Here is a 14,102-nt window from a genome sequence, read left to right on the forward strand (position 1 = left end):
AGGTATATTCCCTAGAAAAATTAATACATTGGTATTCCAAAAGACATGCAGAAGAATATTTATAGTGGCTTTATCTAAAATAGGTGAAAATTGGAAATAATCTAAATGTCCATCAAGTAGAATAAATTGTAATATAATACCATGTAATGGAATAATTAAAAAGAATGAATTATATGACAGATGAATCTTATGTATACAATATTGTGTGAAGAAAACCAGACACAAAGAACTACACACTATATGATTCAATTTATATGAAATTCAAAGATAGCCAAAAGCTAATTGGTGATAAAAGCCAAAATAAATACACTGGGGATAGAGATAATGACTGATGAGAGGGAACATACTAGAACCTTCTAGGGATTTGGAGATGTCCTGTATCTTGATCTGTAATGACCCAGTTACCCTGGGTACACATATGCAGATTCATTAAGTTTTATAATTAAGACTTGTGGGAGCTCCTGGCTGGCTCAGTTGGTAGAGCATGTGACTCTTGATCTCAGGGCTCTAAGTTTGAACCCCACGTTGTGTGTAGAGATTATTTTTAAAAGATCTTAAGCTTTGTGTGTTTTACTATGTGTATATAATACCTAAATTTTAAAAAAATAATAAAGTGCAATGAGAACATAGAGAAAGAAGTGCCTAACTCTGAGTGAAGAAATCAGAGAAGACTTCCCTGGGGATGATTGAACTGAATCTTGAATAGGAGCTTGTCAGAGGGGGTCAGAGATGCCTCAGGCAGAGAGCACCACAGAAAGCTCAGCACTCTGGTGTGACTGCTACAAGATGATGGTGGCCTGGGGCTTGAACAAAAAGCGTTAGGAGGCTAGTAAAGGAACCATGCAACATATCTGGTTAGCTAAGAGGCAAAAAGTAAAGAGGGTGATAAGGAAAAAATGGTGGCTGCTCTGTCCAGTGCTGGTTTTCCAAAGGGCCCCAATACTGCAATGAGTGAAACAGATAAAGGCTGCTAGTATGTGAAACGGTGTTGCTGCTAGAAAGAAGGGAGGGTAAGGTATTTCTCATGGGTTCTTGTCTGACTCATTGAGACACTTGAGCTCACGAGGCCATGGCTCCTGGTTCCTTCCTTACAGTCACATGAAAATGAGCAGAGGGTGGGTCATCAGGAGAGGGCTCTCCAAGAAGAGAAGAGCTCCTTCAATGGAGGCCTGTGGGCAGTGGTGTGGGGGCACACGGACGCTCACACGCTCACTTGCCTGGGTGACCTCTACATATATATAGAGCCTCCCTGCCCTCCTGGAGGGTTTTGAAATGGGAGCTTCCAGCTGGCGCTGCAGGGGTCGCAATGCCAGCTGGGGCTGCAGGAGCACAGGCCTACGCTGAAGACAGCCTTTCTCCAGCTTCTTTCTCTCCCATCCTGATTCTTGCCACTGGATGCGGGTAAGCAGAGATGAAAGGGCTCAGTTAAGGGCGCAAACTTCCAACTCAAATGAGCCCTGGCTCTGCCATGGAGCAGCTGTGTGGCTTCAGGCATTTCATGTCACTTCTCTTTGCCTCAGCCTGTCAACTTTGGGCTTCGACACATACTTAGAAGAATGCTTTTCCTTGCAAACTTTGCCTGCCTAATGCCTCGTTGTCAGTGAAGTTTTAGCTTGGCCATCACTTCCTCCAGAAGGTGTTACCTTGCTTCTGCAGGACAAGATTAGGCAATCCCTGGTGAGCTTCCATTACACCTTTGGTTGGACACCTCTGCTCAGCACCTGCTTAGTGCCCTGTCATTGTCCCCATTAGGCTTTAAGCTCCTCAGGGGAAGAGACTGTCTCTGATTCGCCATCGTATCTCCAGCTCCTAGCATGGTGACTGCCAGAAAGCAGTCACTTACACTTAGTAAATATTGACTGATGAAAAAAATGAAAGAAAAGACTGTCGACGTGATGAGTGAGGTAGAGAGATACACAGAGAATATGCAGTCTCTTTCTCCATATGACTTACCTGGTCACTTCTATTGTTCCCTAGACAACTGGCCAGTGATTTGTTTACCCAGCTAGGATCTCAGGTTAGAACAGAGCCTGCCCTAAAGCCTGGTTTTACGGTTTCACCTTATGAACCTGCTTATCTCTTCAGAGATCAAATCAGCCAAACTCTTTGCTCTTTTCCTGGCTCACAGTTGTGGAAGTGTTTCCCAGAATGTTGTGATTTCTTGGAGAACAGAGTCAGGGAGAAGGAGTGAAAGTCAAACTAACCTGAATTAGTTGGAGTAGCCCAGCAAATGCTTTTTTAGAAGATTAGTGGACAGCCAGGATTCTCTGAATTCCACTCATCCCAAAGGCCATGCTCAAATTCTTAATTTTCCTTCTGCATGTTTATTTATTTTTTTTTAGTTTCCCTTATTAAACTGCTGATAGAAAAATTTCCACAGAACAGATTGTCTGGTGGGTTTATTTTGGTTATCTATGCCTAGACAGGCCTTACTCATAGGTGGAATGATTCAAAGGTGGTCAAGGCGTTCCTGAACAAAAGCTCCACCTAGCCTGTGGTCTATGGCGCATGCTTGAAAGTCCAACCACACACTGGTACTTACTTGGGCCCCTGACAAGACGTCAATCATCTGGGAGGGGGTGCAGGTTAAAGTTATTTGCTGACACCCTTGAGGGGTTAATTCGTGCCAACAAAGAGACACACTGAGAGCCCGGCACTCAGTGACTTAACAGTCTGGGAGGGAGGCTGCCCAGACATGCACTTACATCCTGAAGGTTGGCAGGCAGATGGTGGAGAGAACAGTTTTCCTGCAGGTGCCCTGTCTCCCGACAGCAGGGCCAGCTCATCACCCTAAGGGCCCGAGGATGCAGCGGCCAGTACTTCAGGAACAGAAGCCTGTAGCGGGACAGTTGGAAGAGGGCAGTGGGAAGGAAACACAGCATCCCTCCTGATCCCTGGTCCCCACCTCCAGCATCCTTGTACCCCTGGGGTTAAGGTCACTGTTTCTCCATATCCTACCCCTAATGCCCCCTCCCTGGAGGCCTCAACTTGCTTTCATCCAGGGGCAAGGTCTTTTATTCACGTTAAGAAAAATGGCTTAAGGAGCAAATACCCTGTGGCCGGAGCACACTGTGAAGACAACTCTCTCCGGAGAAAACACTAGCCCCAGCGGCAGGAAGTCTTCCCTTGGGAAGAGTTGCAGGAGGCAAGCTTGCGCTCTGAGACTAGGGGAAGCAAAGGTCACTAGGGGCTGCAGGGGGTTGGGGAATGATGGGAGGGGCACAGGAGCATAACCTCCAACCCAAGGGTCTGCTCAGTGCTCTATCTGGCACCCATCTCTTTACCATAAGCTGCAGTCAGACAAATCCAAAACGCTGGACCAATCAGGTTTTGTTTTTAAAAATTGAACTTGTAAGTTGCAAAACTGTTTTTGTGTGTGTGTGTTTATTTTTGAGAGAGAGACAGAGTATAAGTGAGGGAGAGGCAGAGAGAGAGAGGGAGACATAGAAGCTGAGGCAGCCTCCAGGCTGTCAGTGCAGAGCTGGGCTTGAACCTACAAATCAGGAGATTTGGACGCGTAAGTTGGACGCTTAACTGACTGAACCACCCAGGTGCCCCACAAAACTGTTTTTAAAAAGGTATGATAGGGGCGCCTGGGTGGCTCAGCTGGTTAAGCGCCTGACTCTTGGTTTCAGCTCAGGTCATGATGTCATGGTTTGTGAGTTCAAGCCCCACATTGGGCTCTGTGCTAACAGTGCAGAGCCTGCTTGGGATTCTCTCTCCCCTCTGTCTCTGCCCGTACCCTGCACGTGTGCACTCTCTTTCTCAAAGTAAACAAACTTAAAAAAAATTTTTTAAAGGATGATGAAGTAAAAATTTAGGATAGTCCTTCCTAGGAAGAAATCCAGGAAAATGGTAGGATCAATAGGCACATTGGACTTCAATAATATTAGCGGTAGTGACCTTTTTTTTTATAAGCTGGTTGTATTTATATGGGTTTTGTTTAATTTTTCCATACAATTTATAAGTATAAATATATACATTGTGTTTAATGTTTTTTACTCTGAAATATTTCATTATATATGTATGTGTATGTATGTGTGTAAAAGAGAGAAGAGGGTATCTGATTCACACATATTTTCTGATTATGTGCAAAATAATGTGCTAGGAGGGGAGTGTCAAGAGCCTTAAGGTGAGATGGACTCAGCTAAATCACAAAGCAGCAACAGACAACTTCTTCCGGATGTCAAAGCACTGATTTTTTTCAGGTCCGTATTGATTTGAGTCTACCAAATATCAGTAGCCGTATTCTAATTCACATTTAGAAAAACAACAAGTTCATGTAGCAGTGAAAATGTAAGAAGGAGCAATGGCTATAAGTAAAGGCATGGAGGTGGCATTTTTCACCTTATCTAGTTGAGATATATAATTTTTCAAGTTCACTGATACATAGTTAAAACATAATAACCTCCCGTTTTATTGCCCGGTAGAGGTACTCAATTGCATGGATATACCACAATTTATTTATTCACTTATTGATGAACATTTGAGTTATTTCTCATTTTTAGTTGATTTTTTTATTATGGTAACACATATATGTCATAATATTTGTTATTTTAAACATTTTAAAGTGCACAATGCAGTGGCATCTATTGCATTCAAAATATTGTATAACCATTACCACTATCTATTTCTAAAGTTCTTTCATCACTCCAAACAGAAACTCTGTAACCATTAAATAATAAGTCCCCATTTCTCCATTCTCAGTCCCTGGTAACTGCTAATCTACTTCTGTCTCTCTGAATTTGCCCACTCTGGATATTTCATATAAGTGAAATAATACAGTATTTGTCCTTCAGTGTCTGGCTTCTTTCACTTAGCATAATGTTTTCAAGTTTCATCCGTGTTGTAGCTTCAGAACTTCTTTCCTTTTCATGGCTCTATAATATACCACTGTTCGCATATGTCACATTTTGTTTATCCATTTATCTGTTAGTGGACACTTAAGTTGTTTCCATTTTTCTATCTTGTAGTTATTGTGAATAAAGCTTCTATGGAGATTCAAGTCCTAATCTTTGTGTGGATGTGTGCTTTCATTTCTTATGGATAAATATGTAGAAGTGGAATTAGTTGATCATTTGGTAAGTAAATGTTTAACTTTATAAGAAACTGCCAAGCTAATTTACAAAGTGGTCTGGGGGCGCCTGGGTGGCTGAGTCAGTTAAGCGTTCAACTCTTGATTTTGGCTCAAGTCATGATGTCATGGTTCTGAATTTGAGCCCTGCATCAGGAGGGAGCCTGTCAGCGCAGAGCCTGTTTGGGTCCCCTTCTATCTCTGCCCTTCCCCGACTTGTGCGTTTTCTCTCATAGTAAATAAGCTTTTTAAAAAAAAAAAAAAAAACACATACACAAAGTGGTTTGTACCATTTGCATTCTTACCAGCTACCTATGAATGTTCCAGTTGTTCCACATCCCCACCAACGCTTGGCATAGTCCAGCTTTTTAATTGAAACAATTCTGCTGGGAGTGTAGGAGGATCTCATTTTAGTTTTAATTTGTGTTTCCTTATGTTAATGATGTTGAGCATCTTTCCATATTCTTAGCTGTCATCCAAATACCTTCTTCTGTGAGGTGAAATGAAGTATCTGTTTAAATCTTTGCCATTTTCTAAATCAATTTGTCTTATTATTATAGAGATTCAAGAGGTCTTCATATAGTCTAGTTACAGTGTGTTATCAGATGTGTATGTATTCACATTCACATACATATTTACAAAATTTATGCTGTGAATATTTTCTGCCGTCTGTGGTTTGCTTCTTCATTTTCCTCATGATTGAGGAGTAGTTTAATTTATCATTTTTATCGGCTGTACTTTTTGTGTTTTATCTAATAAATCTTTTCTAACTCAAGATCCCAATATTTTCTCCTTTGTTTTCTTCTAAAATTTTAGTAAGTTTAGACCTATGGTTCATTTCTAACTAATTATTGAATATATTTTGCAGTAATAGTCATCATATATTATATTATATTATATTATATTATATTATATTATATTATATTATATATGCACATAGATTGTTACGGCACTCTTTGAGACTGTTTCCCACTGAAATAATATCTTTTTAAAAAATCATGTGCTCATATCTGTGTATGTCTATATCTAAATTCTTTAGTTTGTTCTAGTGGTCTGTATGTCTTTATACGCCAGCACTTTATTTTCTGTCCTTTACTATAACTTTATAATGTCTTGAAATCACATGGTGTAAGTCCTCCAACTTTGTTCTTTTTCAAAATTATTATGGCTAATCTAAGACCTTGGCATTTCCATATAAATGGAGATTCCATATAAATATTAGATTCAGTTTGTTAATTTCTACAAAATGCTGCTAGAATTTTGGCTGAGATTGTATTGAATATACACATCAATTTTAAAAAATTTTAATATTTATTATTTATTTTTGAGAGAGAGAGAGAGCATGAGCAGGGGAGGGGCAGAGAGAGAGGGAGACACAGAATCCAAAGCAAGCTCCAGGTACTAAGCTGTCAGCACAGAGCCCACCCATGGGGCTTGAACCAGGAACTGTGAGATTATGAACCAAAGTTGAATGCTTAACAGATTGAGCCACCCAAGTGCCTCTACTAAACATCAATTTAGAGAAAATTGACATGTTAATGATAGTAAGTCTTTTAATCCTTGGATGTGGTATATTTATTTAGGCCTTAAAATTTTCTCAGGAATATTTTGTTCTTTTTAGTGTACAGGTCTTGCACATATTTTGTTAAATGTATCCATAAGTATTTTCTATTTTATGATATTTATTTTTAATTTTTTAAAGTTATTTATTTTTGAGAGAGAGACAAGAGACAGAGAGACTGGGTGGAGGAGGGGCAGAGAGAGAGGGAGTGAGAGATTCCCAAGCAGGCTCTGCACTGTCAGCATGAACTCACAAACTGTGAGATCATGACCTGAGCCAAAATCACGAGTTGGATGCTTAACTGACTGAGCCACCCCCATTTTATTCTATTTAAATGATACTGTTTAATTTTTTCAATTTGTCATTGCTTGTATATAGAAATCAACAGAATCTTGTATATTAATTTTTTCAATTAAAAAAGTTTTAATGTTTATTTATTTTTGAGAGAGAGCATGCAAGTAGGAAAGGGGCAGAGAGAGAGTGGGACAGAGGATCCAAAGCAGGCTCTGTGCTGACAGCAGAGAGCCCGATGTGGGGCTCGAACTCACAAACCGTGAGATTATGACCTGAGCCAATCTCAGATGCTTAACAGACTGAGCCACCCAGGTGCCCTTGTATGTTAATTTCTTATCCTGTGACTTGCTAAACTTACTTCTTAGTTCCAGTAACTTTTTGATAGATTCTTTTGGATTTTCTACATAGATAATCATGTTATCTTACTTCTTTCTTTCCTATCCATTTTCTTTCCCTATCCATTCTTTCCAGTCCAGGGAGGTGGCAGGGGAGTAATGTTGTATTTCTATATACAAGTAATGACAAATTGCTTCTTTTTATTTTCTTATTGCACTGGATAGAACTTCCTGCACAATAATGAATGGAAGTGGTAAGAGTAGACATCTTTAAAATGGCATTTTTTAAAGAGAGAGGATGACACCTTTAAACAGTTCTGTCCCAAATAGAAATAATCACTGGCTGTAACAGAGGTACAGCAAAATATGAGGGGATGAGGAGTGTGTGTATGTGAGTTGAGGTTGGCAGAAAATGGAGCAATTAAATCCTATCCATTGGGGAATATTTATAAAAGGCAGCGTTTTAAAGCAAGTTCCTCGGGCTCTTCTTGATCTGACCCTGGGAGGTTATAGTATCTGTAGTCTGTCTCCGCCCCCACCCCCCTTGCTATGAGCGTTCTCCTTCCTGATGCTCCCAGCAGCAGAGCCACCATGACCTTCCATCCATTGGTTCCAGGATGCTGTCCTCTCCTGATGTGATGGCATGCTCACGGACCTGCTCTCGCATCCTGGGGTTGAGCCTTGGGACTACTGCCCTGTTTGCTGCTGGAGCCAACACAGTGCTCCTCTTTCCTAACTGGGATGTGACCTACCTGTTAAGAGGCCTCATTGGCAGGCATGCCATGCTGGGCTCTGGGCTCTGGGGAGGAGGCCTCATGGTAAGTGTTCAGAGTTCCCCAGGCGTGAGCTTCCCAGACACCCCTTGGGATGGAGCAGAGAGGTGGCAGGGGAGTAATGTTTTGGTTCCTTGCAAGAATGCTTAATCTCAGGGGTGCCCGGCTATCTCAGTGGGTAGGGCATGTGCCATCTTGATCTCAGGGTGAGTTCGAGCCCCGTATTGGGTGATTTACTTAAAAATAAAATCTTTTTTTTTTTAATGTTTATTTATTTCCGAGAGAGAGAGAGACAGCGTGAGCAGGGGAGGGTCAGAGAGAAAGGAAGACACAGAATCTGAAGGAGTCTCCAGGTTCTGAGGTAGCTGTCAGCACAGAGCCTGACGCGGGACTCGAACTCACAAGCCATGAGATCATGACCTGAGCCAAAGTCGGATGCTTAACTGACTGAGCCACCCAGGCGCCCCTTAAAAATAAAATCTTAAAGAAAAGAATGCTTGATCTAGCAAGCTGGTCTTAGGTGTATATCAATTCCAAGGAATAGAAGACTCTAGGAAGACTTGTCAGGTCTTGTTGCTGAACTTTGGCTTGGGACTAGCAGGGTAGGGGTACACGCTGCCATCCAGACAAGCAGATCCGGCTAGTGATCCAACTGGGTCCTGATAGTCAAAGCCAAACCCTCTGGGATAGATAGGATAATCAAGCCCATGTGAGGTGCCCAACCAGTCTATTTCAACAGCCACAGGTGGCAGCTAGAAATGTCAGTTACCCAATCTCTTTTTACCATTCTTCTCTCCTCTCCCAGGTACTAACTGCAGCTACCCTCATTTCCTTGATGGGCTGGAGATATGGCTGCTTCCGTGAGAGAGGGCCCTGCCAAAGTGTAAGCACCAGATTCTACTCTTCTATCACCTAGAATGTCTCTACATTCTGTCACCCTACAGGCAGAGTGGTAAAGAAGGAATATCAGTCTTGGGGCTTGAAGTCAGGTCCTGACTGTACCCTTTAATAATCCTAAGCTATCAGGCAACTTCCTTAACCTTTCTGAGCCTCAGGTCCTCATCTGTAAAATGGGAGTGAACATGATCAAGTCAACAGAGTAGGTGCTTTAATGAGCCAGAAATGTCTATAAACATGTAGGAACTTTTACTACTATTTTTTGCCTATTGAACAATATGCACATGATTTAAGTGCACTGTAATCATGTGTCTTTTTTTAAAATTTTTAATGTTTTATTTATTTCTGAGAGAGAGAGAGACAGCATGGGCAGTGGAGGGTCAGAGAGAGAGAGGGAGACACAGAATCCGAAACAGGCCTCCAGGCTCTGAGCTAGCTGTCAGCACAGAGCCCGATGCGGGGCTCGAACCCATGAACTGTGAGATCATGACCTGAGCCAAAGACGGATGCTCAACCGACTGAGCCACACAGGCGCCCCTAATCATGGGTCTTTGATAGAAAATTTCCTGACTATTTTGTTTAATTTTTCTTAGAGTTGGAAAGTTTTCCAGAAATCATCTAATGACTAGATTCTAGTCTAACCCCTCCACTTTATAGATAATGAAACCAAGGCCAAGAATAAATCTGCACTTATTAATTACAGTGGCATTTCTGAAAAATCTCAGTACATATATAGTATAAGATATATTGCTCAATCTGTCTCAGACACATGAATTTGTGGCCACCTTACAGTAACTCTACAGCCAGTTTTGATATCTGCAGCCCACATATTGGGAATCCCTCTGATTCAGAATTATATGTTAAAGAATTAAATATAAACACCCACACATTTCATTCAGAATCCATTCTCAGTCTTCCCTGGTTTTCCCCTAGGCGAGTGAGTAGTTTTCAGACTTGAGCAGGCATCAGAATCCCTGAAGAGTTTGTTAAAACAGACTGCTGGGCACCACCCCCAGATTTTCTGATTCAGAGATGGGTGTGAAGTGGGAAATTGTGCATTTCTAACAAGTTTTCAGGTGATGTGATGCTGCCAGGACAGGGATCACATTTTGAGAACCACTGTCCTAGGCTCCCATCACTAGTGCACCTTGAATCTTTGGAGTCAAAACTCTAAGTTACTGTGCACCTTTCCCTGGCCCCTCCCAAGCTCCAAACCAGCTTGACGTAAAATAACTCCATGATTCTGTATAAAAGCTACACACACATGTATATATATATGTATGTTTTACATATATGTTTTATTTAAAATTTTAAAATATGTATTCTCTGCAAGGGAGAAAATGACCTAGTATCTTGAGAAAGAAGCCAATTTAAAAGCTAGAATCCTGCCAAGGAAATTAACTCATTGTTATCTTTTGGGAGAGAAGTGAGTGGTACAAAGACTAGAAAGGCACAGTGACAGAACCAGAGTCACTTCAGAGTTGACTGTCATTTCTCTCTGTCTCTGTCTCCCTCCCTCCTACCTTTGCTACCCTCCTACCCTCTCTCCTCCCTTGCTTCCTTGCATGCTTGATTTGAGAAAGAGAGGAATCGGGGATGGGAGTGTGGAACTTTTGAGAACACAGCTTTCCCTTATAAGAGTCAGAAGTGGGCATGCAATGACGATCAAACCCTTCAGCCCAGAGGCTGAATGGCTGCAGTCTGAGTGTAAAAGCTTTTAATGCCAGCCTGCTGAGAAGCTCTGGAGAGCCTGCTGGGTCAGGGAGACCTGCTGGGTCAGGTCCATGTGCCACTGCTTTCCTCTTCTCAGTGCTTTCTCTCCTTCCTCTTCCCCCCCCCTCCCACTTCCTAGCTCTACCACTGACCCTTCATCAGTCGCCTTGCCTTGGTTATGCTTTAAAAGAGGTGCCAGGGGCAGAATTACCCCCATGTGATATGATGGAGAAAAGCCTGAGCACCAGAAAAGTTAGACTTGTCCACATCACCATCTCTTGGTCATGACCCTATCTCACCTTGAGGCTTCTTCTCTCCCTCTACAGATGCTCACTGCTCTGCTATCCAGTGGCCTGGCTTTTCTAGGAGCCTTGATTTGCTTTATCACTTCCGGGTCAGCCCTGAAAGATGGCCCTTTTTGCATGTTTGATGCCTCATCCTTCAATCAGACGCAAGCTTGGAAATATGGTTACCCATTCAAAGACTTGCATAACAGGTAAATGGATGGAGTCTTCACAGACACAAAGAAAGATGACAGAAAGACACACAGATGGACTACAAACTCCTCACACATTCTAGCATCTTCTTTGTCTGGGAAGATGCTCAAAATTTTGCAGATGTAGCAACAATAGTTACCCTCAAAAGTCTAGGCCTATGACCTTGGCTGGGGGAGGCACCAGGTTTCTACTGAGTTTGCTTATTGGGTTTTTATTTCTTTTTCCTCAACCCCTCCCTGGTCTCCTTATTTTTTGGGATAGGAATTATTTGTATGACCACTCACTCTGGAACTCTGTCTGCCTGGAGCCTTCTAAAGCTGTCATCTGGCACATGTCCTTCTTCTCCATCCTTCTGTGCATCAGCCTCCTCCAGATTCTCCTGGTGGTCATTCATTTCATCAACAGCTTCCTGGGCCTTTTCTGCAGCCTCTGTGAGAAGTGATAGGTAATATTCTTTCATGCGAGAGAGTTTTCTTCAGAAGCTGCCTTTAATTCCTTCTGTAAGAAGTACCTATGGATTGTAACAAGCTTCTCTTTTAGGTATTCCTGTAACAATAATGATTCATTGCACATGGGCTGAATGACATTGATGGATTTTTAATCACATTGTAAACTGCAAGTCATTATTATTACCTAGGAACTTATGGTTCATAAAATATCTTCCAGCACGGTCTCATTTCAGCCTCTCAACAACCCTAAAAACTGGTCACAGTTCACAGATATAGAAGTTGAAGTTCCTAGAACATAATGGACTTGATGCCTAAAAGCACTCAACTGGGTTCAGGTAAAGTTAATACTTGAGCTCTTTTCTTTTAAATTTGGGTTCACCAGACACTTCTCCAAAGAGGACATCCAGATGGCCAACAAACACATGAAACGATGCTCAGCATCCCTCCTCATCAGGGAAATACAAATCAAAACCACACTGAGATACCACCTCACACCAGTCAGAGTGGCTAAAATGAGCAAATCAGAGAACTCGAGATGCTGGCGAGGATGTGGAGAAACGGGCACCCTCCTACACTGTTGGTGGGAATGTAAACTGGTACAGCCCCTCTGGAAAACAGTGTGGAGGTTCCTCAGGAAACTAACAATAGAACTCCCCTATGACCCAGCAATAGCACTGCTAGGAATTTACCCAAGGGATACAGAAATGCTGAGGCATAGGAGCACATGTACCCCAATGTTCATAGCAGCACTCTCCACAATAGCTAAAACATGGAAAGAGCCTAAGTGTCCATCAACAGATGAATGGATCAAGAAGATGTGGTTTATCTATACCATGGAATACTACATGGCAATGAGAAACAATGAAATCTGGCCATGTGTAGCAACATGGATGGACCTTGAGGGTGTTATGCTGAGCGAAATAAGTCAGGCAGAGAAGGACAAATATCATATGTTTGCACGTATAGGAGGATTAGGAGGAACTTGACGGAGGAACAAGGGGGAGAAGAAGGGCGGAAATGGTGGGGGAAAGGGAGAGAGGCAAACCATGAGAGACTCTTGAATGCTGACAAAAACTGAGGACTGATGGATGTGGGGGGGAAGGGGGATGGGCATGGAGGAGGGCACTTTGGGGATGAGCACTGAGTGTTATGTGGAAACTAATTTGACAATAAACTATTTGTAAAAAATAAATAAATAAATAAATAAATAAATAAATAAATTTGGGCTCACCAATTGTTATGGACTGAACTGTGTGTCCCCAAAATTTGTAGGTTGAAGCCCTCACCCCCAATGTGACTTATTTGTAGATAGAGCTTTTAAGAATCTAATTAAAGTTTAATGAGGTCATAAAGGTAGGACCCTAATCCAGTAGGACTTGCATCTTTTTTTTTACTGTTTATTTATTTTTGAAAGAGGGAGAAGATGAAGTGCAAGTGGGTGAAAGGTAGAGAGAGAGGGAGACACAGAATCCGAAACAGGCTCCAGGCTCTGAGTGGTCAGCACAGAGTCCGATGTGGGGCTCAAACCGACGAACTGTGAGATCACGACCTGAGTTGAAGTCAGACGCTTAACCAACTGAGCCACAGGCACCTAGGACTGGCATCTTTATAAGAAGAGGATGAGATACCAAGTCTCTCTCTCCACACAAGCACAGAAGAAAAGTCCATATGAAGACATAGCCTGAAAGTGGCCATCTGCAAGCCAATGAGAGAGGCCTCAATAGAAACCAACCTTGTTGGTACCTTAAGGTTGGACTTCCAGCCTCCAGAAAATAAATGTCTGTTGTTTGAGCCATTCAGTCTGTAGTGTTTTATTATGGCAGCCTGAGCTGATTAATGTACCAGTGTTCTTTTTATTCATGTTCAGTGCAGTTCAGTAAGTGGTATACATTGAGTATCCACTGTGTGGCTGGCTCTGCTGTGCATGCAGTGGATCCAAAGATGACTGAGACATGGTCCTTGACCTTGGACCCTGCTTTGTCTTTGAAGAGCTCATGGTCAGGTTAAGGGAACATCCCACAACAATTTAAATTCATATGGTAAGGGCCATGGTAGAGGTCAACAGGACACAAAGAGAGCTCAGAGGAACAGTGAACCTCCAAGGAGAGGGTCTGTGAGAGATGAAGGAAGGCTTCCATTGTGTCTGAGCTGATTCTTGGAACAGTTAGCCCAGGAAGAGAGAAAGGGATTCTCTAACAGAGGAAACAGCTCACTCCAAGGCATGGAGGGGAGACACAGGATGGAGCATGCAGAGAACCGAGGAGTCATGGCTGTTTCTCATGTGGAACAAGGAAAGCAGAGGACCCCCCCTCTCTCCCATCTCAGGATCATGGTCAGGAGGTGGTGCCGGATGGTGAGAAGAGTCAGGAGTGGGATACAGGAGATCTGATGGGAAAGTCTGATGGCCAGGAAACAAGAAGAAGCAGGCAGAAGAAACCTGGGAAGACGATGGGTACTAGCAAGAGAAGAGGTGGTGGACAGGTCCAGGGAATAAGTTTGAGAACACCAG

General features: G+C 42.5%; 1 protein-coding gene across 1 annotated transcript; it reads left to right on the forward strand.

The window, feature by feature from the left end:
* Positions 1 to 1,345: 1,345 nt before the first annotated feature.
* TM4SF19 (transmembrane 4 L six family member 19) lies at positions 1,346 to 11,616 on the forward strand. Its single transcript, XM_039250900.1, has 6 exons — positions 1,346 to 1,401; positions 4,974 to 5,081; positions 7,881 to 8,082; positions 8,843 to 8,920; positions 10,974 to 11,143; positions 11,406 to 11,616. Exons 3-6 carry the CDS (start codon positions 7,882 to 7,884, stop codon positions 11,584 to 11,586), a joined length of 630 nt encoding a protein of 209 aa, XP_039106831.1. The 5' UTR covers positions 1,346 to 1,401; positions 4,974 to 5,081; position 7,881; the 3' UTR covers positions 11,587 to 11,616.
* The last annotated feature ends 2,486 nt before the right edge of the window (positions 11,617 to 14,102 follow it).

Source organism: Hyaena hyaena, unplaced genomic scaffold (assembly GCF_003009895.1).
Source record: "Hyaena hyaena isolate Hyena2069 unplaced genomic scaffold, ASM300989v1 scaffold_382, whole genome shotgun sequence".
NCBI classification, from domain to species: Eukaryota; Metazoa; Chordata; class Mammalia; order Carnivora; family Hyaenidae; genus Hyaena; species Hyaena hyaena.